The sequence below is a fragment of the Salvia splendens genome, chromosome 15 (assembly GCF_004379255.2).
Source record: "Salvia splendens isolate huo1 chromosome 15, SspV2, whole genome shotgun sequence".
NCBI lineage: Eukaryota > Viridiplantae > Streptophyta > Magnoliopsida > Lamiales > Lamiaceae > Salvia > Salvia splendens.
The window spans coordinates 34,436,901-34,445,436 of NC_056046.1; the positions used below are offsets into that span (position 1 = coordinate 34,436,901).

The 8,536-nt window shown below is 37.2% G+C and overlaps 1 protein-coding gene and 1 pseudogene across 1 annotated transcript; one reads left to right on the forward strand and one right to left on the reverse strand.

Annotated features, from left to right (window-relative positions):
• Positions 1-389: 389 nt before the first annotated feature.
• Positions 390-1,043, forward strand: LOC121767082 (leucine-rich repeat extensin-like protein 5). Its single transcript, XM_042163283.1, has one exon. It carries the CDS (start codon positions 390-392, stop codon positions 1,041-1,043), a length of 654 nt encoding a protein of 217 aa, XP_042019217.1.
• A 2,188-nt stretch (positions 1,044-3,231) lies between these two features.
• LOC121767083 lies at positions 3,232-5,125 on the reverse strand (annotated as a pseudogene).
• Positions 5,126-8,536: the final 3,411 nt, after the last annotated feature.

The window sequence follows — 8,536 nt, forward strand, 5'->3', positions numbered from 1 at the left end:
CAATGTGAGTTAACCAATGGCCGCAGTAAGTTAATTGATCAGGGACAGGTGGTGATAGGACACATGAAGTCATTAGGGGAGGTGTCAGGTTGCGCTAACTGTCGCAATAAAGGGACGTCCTAAGGAGAGGGAGAAAGTGTATCAGAGAAGCTAAACCAGCTGGCACTCTGAAAAGGAGCGCCAGTATGTGAACAGTCGCAGGGATCTCAACCGTCAGAGATCCCAGCAGTCATAGAATCAGAATAATAGGCAGATCTCAGAGCCATATTTTACTTTTTACCAAAAGCTAATACAGTGCATACCCTTTTACTATCCCTCGCCGATCCAAAATTCCAAACCTTTGCCTAGAACATCTTCTCCACCAGCATTCATCACCATTGTAATCAAAGATGTTGATCAAAGAAATTCCCACTACCCCATCATCTCCCAGAACAGGCGCCGATGGTGGCAACCGGGAAACTTCATCCCGGGTTCGTCAAGAAAATCCTAATCCCTCTACACCGACCACCGCTCCCCCGCTAACCAGCACAGTCACCCCACACCCAGAAGTAGATGAGGAGACCTTACGGCATCTCGACAAGATCCTCAGAAGTATACCCCGCGAGTTGGACGATGCAGCAGCATATGCAGAACTCAAATCTAGACCTGGGATTTCCCGACCTAAAGCTAAAGCTTCGTCCTCTAAGACAAAAATCTTTCCTAGTTCTCCCACATCACCTCCATCATCTACCGTCCAACCTTCGCCACCATCTCCTCCCAAAGCCACATCTCCTGTTCAAACTTTACCCTTGTCCCCTCTTCCTAGCCCTCCTATATCACCTTCACCTACGATCAACCTTCCTAGCTCTCCTACATCACCCCCACCATCCCCCGTCCAACCTTCACCTTCATCCCCGACCCAACCGATGCAATGCAGTGAGTCTACCTCTGACGGAGAAGGACTGAGGGAGGACTATGGGCAGCCGTTCACGATGCCATCGCCAACAAGAAGTGGCGCCCCTACTTCAGTCCATGAATCGCAAGGAGGCAACAACGATGAATAGGTGGAAGAATTCCGCCCATTGGAGAGATGGGAAGAGAGGAGGAGGAGCCGCTGCGCCGTCACACAAGGCAAATGACAATGGACAAGCTCTTGGAGGAAGCCGAAACCCTAAAAATCCCTGGAGGAAAAGAAATAATGGGGCAAAAATCTCGAACAGTACGAGGGTTGGTGGATGAGGAGGAGCCTCAAATCCAGGATGTTGGAAAAGAGAAGGAGGCTGCTGAGGGCAACCGGCAAGGAAAGAGAGAAAGAGCAAGGGAAAAGGAAAAGTTGTTCCTATTCCCAAGAGAAGCCGCACCGCGGACGTAGGGGTCGACATTACAGATCCTCCAGCACCCGTTCCCTCACCATTAAGAGATGAGGGCAGTGATTCAGAAGGTCAGCAGTTGCGTTCGCCTCAAACATCCAGGAGGCAACAAGGGCAGTCTGCAACCTCTCCTTCTACCACTAACTCTTCGCGGTATGTGGTGTTGACTCCAGCTCTTCGCCAAAAAATGTTAGAATTCGATGATCCCAAAATGCAGAGGGAAGTTCACCAAAGAGTGACATTTTTCTGCTTTGGTTGTCTTGTAAACTTCAAGTTGTGTGTCGCGTCTGGCTCGATTATTGGTGATGTGATGTATGTGATCGTAAAGAAAAACCATCAACAATTTTAAGGAAAAGGGAAAACAAGGATTATGTGATCGTAAAATAGTCACAATAATTGACCTGCCACCCCGAATGTGATGTATGTGATCGTAAAGAAAAACCGTCAACAATAATTAAAATTGATCCAAATTATTTTAGAATTTTAAATGTTTTTCTTAGTGAATTTGAAGTTTCCAATTTATTTTATCTATTATTATATTAATAAAATTTAGTATATAATTTATATATTTAATATAAAATTGAAAGTTATTTTTTTAGTTATCTATATTATAAAATAATCAATGAAGTGTTGAATTAGGAGTCAAACAAATCGGGCCAACCCTAATTTTACCCCCGGTGAAGCGCAGTTATATTGACTCTTTTGCCCCCCGGTGAGGTCCGTGTTTTCCCTTTTCCTTCACCAAAAAGGCACCGTTGGGAATATTCCGTTTGATTTATGAGGTTTTCAGAATCAAATCTGATTCCTTTATCAAACCAGAAAAAATCTTATTATACGTGGGCAACCGTGAAGTGTTTATAATATTTTAGATGTACGTTGAAAAGCTACGTTGAAAATCACAATGATTTAGTAAGTGCCAAGTAAGATAAAAAAATGCTCGGAAGTTGGTTGGATATGGTGATTGACCTGCCATGGGAAATAGTAGTACTAACAAACAAATTAAGTGTAAAGTTTGTTATATTTTAGACCATTTTTTAAGTTATTGGGAAATACTAAATCTTGGCCTAATTTCGATGATTTTAGAGACCGATATCCCTTTATAAAATAATATGTGTTGGAAAAAAATTGCTTCATGTTATGTGTTGAAAATTTGGAAGTGCAATAAATTGAAAGGAATAATTTTCTTTAATCAAGCGTGAAATACGTTTATTTTTTGATGTGTGGGGATGGTCCGAGGAGTACTATAAAATTGACCATGCTTGTGAAAAATAAATGTTGGATTTATAGCAGTAGACCTTGAATAACAAAATGACTGCGTAGGAGTAATACTAATATAATACTAGTACAATAAATATCAATAATTGATCAACTATTGGCGGCGGATTCAAAATATAATTTGGATAGGAAATTTGTGTTCTCAACTTATCTTAGAGTACTTTAATGAGAGATAAAATTTTGATTCATAATCATAATGTTAGTTTAAAAATACATAATACATCATTAAGGGACGTCGTTGAAGTCTTTTTGACACATGTTCCTCGATAAGAATGCAGCATATAACGTTTAGAAGACTGCGATATTTTAGTTTAATTTAAGCCCGTATAATGGTGGTTGAAAGATGATAAAACTATACTATTATACAAAATTTCAACATGGAAATATTAATATTAAAATATTATAATTCAAGAATAATAAATTATTGTGTATCTAACAACATCTCCTGCTGTGACTGAATGCAAAGTATGAGATCGAAATGTGAACTATTCAGTGGCATTACTTTCACTCAAATTCAAAAGTTCTATCCCTTTGACTAGTGTATTCAAGCGTCGATTTCTCTTGACTAGGTCATCGAGAATTTTTTTTAATGAATTAAACAATTTTAAGCAAAGAAAATTTCATTGTTGCCTTCGATTTATTCTTCAAAGAAGAAAAAAGAAGTTTCATCTCTTAGTTTCTAGTTTCTAACATGTATAAAAATGGTAATTCTTTATTGAAGCTAACACAAATTATTTTAGATATAAATTAATACACAAATCAATCCTCACCGTCCATTAAATCAAGATCGATAGGACCAAATTGATCAATCACAAGCCACAAGAACAACTTGCTTTCCCACTTTGCGACCAGAAAAGTGTCCAACCAAAGCAGCTGGCGCAGCCTCAATTCCTTCAACAATAAAGTAGTCGAAGACGACGAATCCTTGCATTCGGATTTTCTTTAAGATCACATACATCAAGTTGTGTGTCGCGTCTGGCTCCTCCTCGTCATACTGCGAGATCGTCCCGCAGGCGGTGATGCGACCGTGGGGTCTAATGTTCGGGAGCACCGAATCGAGCATTTTGCCTCCTACATTTTCGAAATATATGTCAATCCATTCGGGGAAGTACCTAAATAGTTGTGATTAATTTCATACACTTATTAGAGATAACAAAGTACGGGTCGGGGTTGTGCTCATTAGACCGAATGGGATGTTTTTTGTTTATTTATGTGACTAGCCAGGGCCATATGGGCTACATGTATATATATCTTTGGATTGGACCGGCCCGACCCGACCCAATATCTTGTTGGCCCATAATCTATATGGTCAGATCAGTTAATTATATATGTAAAAGAAATTAATTAATTTTGTCACTTTATATATATACCTCTTTATGGCTTCATTGTAGTTGAATGCATCATCAAACCCAATATGTTCTTCAAAAGATCAACCTTTAACAAAGTAATATATATAAATAAATTAACTCTAAAAAATATAAAGTAATTACAGTCCCAAAAAGAAAATTGCTGCTTCAGTATTAAGATAATTGCTGAGGTTATTTTTATTAATATTTTTTATTAAAGATAATGCTTATTGAATATTTTAAACCTTGAATTAGAGTTGACTTTTGACTGTATGGTTATTTATGTTAATTATTACTATTATATTCCATATTCATTTAATCACCAACAAATTATGCAAATTCAAATTGAAAAAGAAGTTGGTGAATGGATTTTTATAAATTAATTTAAAAGAATAATTAAAAGACATTATGTTGTGATCCTGCGCTTCCAACGACATAACACCTAAATAGCTTAGCAAATTGGCCAACAAGCTAACCTACAACTCCTGATGCAGCCGATATAAAGATGAGTTCACCCTTTTTTGGAGAGCAAATCTCGTAAAATCCAACATATGCAGTGATACCGGCCATACCTTCACATAATGATCGTCAAAATATGCAGTGATAGACGCAGAAAATTTCATTTAAAGATTATTACTTAAGTCTAATACTTTTGTTAGCGATGCGTGTATGATGTGGTTATGTGTTATTATTGTTAACATTTTAAAACACGTATTTCACAATTGATTTATTCTGATTTTGCTTCCGATTAAGATTTTGAGTTTAAAATGGTTTGATATAATTCTATAACCATAATTCAACCAATGAATTATTTAACTATAAAATTTAACATTATTTTGGTTGATGTCACATTTAATAGTTAAAATGCAAAATCAAATCGAATCAGTAGTTTGGTTGCAAAATCAGAACAAATTAATAGTTTGATCGTTTACATGTGAATTTAATAGTTTGGTTGCAAAATAGAACAAATTAATAGTTTGATAATTTACATATGAATTGTAAAGTCTGTATGCAAAAACTATATTTTGATGAAAATTTATAAATTTATAGGCAAATTATCCTACAATAATATGCACTGATACGATACATACGGCGGCTAATTTGACAAACAAATTTACCAAGAATTCCAGTGTAATAGGAGAGAGGCACATCCATTGTCACGACCGCATTTCTAAGGATAGAAAATACGGTAGATCGCGACTAGGGGAGGATGAAAGAAGCGGGGAAGAAAGGAGAAACTGTGGCATAACTGAAGCTTGAACCGAAATAACTCACATAGTATATATCAGAGTGCACGATACAAAGAGTGCAAACTCGACTTTTGCACTGCAGTGGAAGAGTCAAGAGCAGATAACGTCGTGTATGGAGACACGTCGCATCCGAGTACTATTCTATCGAAGGATCTTCATCGTCTATGCTCAACATCGCCCGCCGTCATCACTGCTCAACCGGCACATTTTTAAAACATATGCAGGGCTGAGTACTTGGTGTACTCAGTGGACACATGCCAAAATATATTTTCATAACAACTGATTTTGTCAAGCCACTCTTTGAGTGAACTCGGGGTTTTAGGAAAAGTCCGAGAACACTAAACATTTTTCTTTTCCTTTTTCAAAAGCGATTTTTCGATCTATTTTCCTGGAACATATGCCGTATCTGACAAACCCGATTTCACTATCTCTTGTTCATTCATCAATCCATTCATCATTCATCGTTCCTTTCATCATTCATCATATCTTAACATTCAAGTGCCGGGGAAGTGGTTACCTCCCACGGTCACCCATCAATCAATTCCATTCAAGTGCCGGGGAAGTGGTTATCTCCCACGGCCACACATCAATCCATTCCATTCAAGTGTCGGGGAAGTGGTTACCTCCCACGGTCACCCATTAATCCATTTCATTCAAGTGCCGGGGAAGTGGTTACCTCCCACGGTCACCCATCAATCCATTCCATTCAAGTGCCGGGGAAGTGGTTACCTCCCACGGTCACCCATCAATCCATTCCATTCATCGTTGCAGTCAGATAGGCATAGTTCCAAAACAAAATATGGCTTGACATAACCTTTTCAACTTTATTTTTTTTTCATAACACATTTTTGAAATGTAAATCATTTTTCTGTCATCAAAAGCCGAACACATAACTTTCAAACTCAACAAAAGCTACACTTCATAAGCACTCGTAAAGCAACACATAACGACATATAATAACACCAAGCAAATAACACTTATCATAATACTTCACATTAAATAGCCAGCTCGCACTTAACATCATATCTTAATTAGAAAGCACATATAAATACTTTTCATAAAAACTGTAAACATACTTTAAAGAGAAAGTCTTAAAAATACTAAGTTCGAAAGCCCACCTTGTTTGCTTAAACAATTCAATATCCACGTAAGGCAAACCCTCATTCCTTGTGCTCACGTACACACAATAACCCTTGCCAAACCACAATACAAATCAGTCTTCCATCAATTCACATTATCATGCATGTCCTATCGTTCCTTTTATCATTCTCTTAAATTACCCATCCCAACATTCATCAACATAAGGAAAACATGCCATAATATTTCTCAACGTGCCACACATAATCACGTCATAGGATACATTCCTAAAAAATACATGCATCATATAATTCACTCAACTTGGCAACAAGTGATATTTCCACATAACCACGAATCTGGCAGAACTGCGCAGTTGGTTTGTAAAATTACCAAAAATCCATCCGACTTCATATGAAGCTAAAGTTTGGTCACAACACAGTAGACACATTCAAGTTCTTCCAGTTAAAATTTCACATCGAAATCATATCATTTGGTCAGTCAAAACAACAATGCAACCCTCTGGTCGGAACATAAAAATTCTGGCAGTACTGCGCGGTTCGATTGAAAAATTTACCAAAACTTCATCCGATGTTCAATGAGGCTGAAATTTTCACAAAACATAGAAGACACTTCAAATTACATACAGTCAAAAATTCACATTAAGATAAGGCCATTTGGTCGGTCAAATAGAAAAAGAAACTTTCTGGGCGAGATTACAAATTTCTGGCAGAATTGAACAGTCAATTTCAAAAATTTATTAAAAATTTATCTCTCGTTAAAAAGGTCTGAAATTCACACACAACACAGATAACACCGTGAAGTTTATTCAGTTAAAATTTCGTGTCAAAATTCGATCTTTTGATGGGTCAAACACACGTCGGAATCCACTGTTCGAACACCACAGTTTTCAGGCTTCAAAATTTCGAGATCAGGGTTTCTTCCTCATTCATCCAAACACAATTTTTCATGCTTCCAACACACAATCATGCTTCAAAAGGTTCTTACAATCATGTTCTCATATATTCACACATCATTCACCAATGATTCATTCAAACTTCACACATTCATTTAAAATCACATATTCACAATTGTTCTCATACAAACACAAATTTCCACCGATTAGTTATGCGATCTAAGATTCCTACACTCACTATATGCATGAAGGAATCAAGAACAAGGTTTCAATGGAGAAGATGAGGAAAAGATTCAATTATACCTTCTTGAATCGAAAACCAAGCGGTAGAAGCAAAGATTGATGCGATTCGTCGGGAACTCTTGAAAATCAAACTCCAATGGATGCAAGAACAAGGATTGGAAGAAATTTTGGAGAGGATGAAGAGGGGGCGAAAATCTTGATGGTAGCTCTTTGTTGGTGAAGTAAAAGAATTTGGAGTGGATGGAAGTTATATATATAGAGACAAAAGAGAAACAAAAGCATGGAATGAAAATTACATTTTTCACAAAAGACAAAAACTCGCATCTTGTCATTTTGAAACGACGACTAATAAATGCGGCAGTCATTTGGAAAACGTGAAATTTTGTTTGGAGTTGAACCGTCGTTCGTAGAACGCGAACCCTCGTTTGGAAAACGTGCTTGATGTGATGCGGTTCTTGTCAAACTTTTCATCTTAATTTGATGTCGAAAGTGGATTTGACACGTGGTCTATCCTTTCGTGTAGGTATCGGGAGTAAAAAAAATGTGGTGATCGAGCAAGACCCGGAGGACGGAAGACGGCTGTCCCGGGGCTGCCCGGCACTCGGCACGGCTGCCCGGAACGACTCTTGTGATGTCCGAAATCGTGTTCTTATTTTATTCTAGCATCGAACTCGTTGTAAAAACGCTTTTGGACTTTTATTTGTAGAAAGAACCTCTCAACTAGCTATTAGTTCTTCAATGCAAAAAGAACTTCATTCAGCTGACGACATGATACTTACTTTAAACATATAACTCGATCACAACGCGAGGTAAAAGAGATTAGATACGAATAACAACACTAAGAGTCAATTTTCCACAAGTTAGAAAAAAAAAGTGGGTGTTACATCCATAGAAGGGATTTATAATAAATGTGATGTATATTAAATTCAACCCTTACTTATATTTTTCTTTTGTTTCTTGAACTTTGTTTATAGTTTGGCGTTTTTATATATTAAATTAAGTGAAAGATATGCATTAAAATCCCACTAGTCACGAATAAATATATTATTTTCATACGGTTAATTTTTACCGTGAATTATCCAA

What these genes read in the sequence shown, in the direction of transcription:
- LOC121767082 (XM_042163283.1), top strand. Translation starts at nt 390, where the DNA reads ATGTTGATCAAAGAAATTCCCACTACCCCATCATCTCCCAGAACAGGC.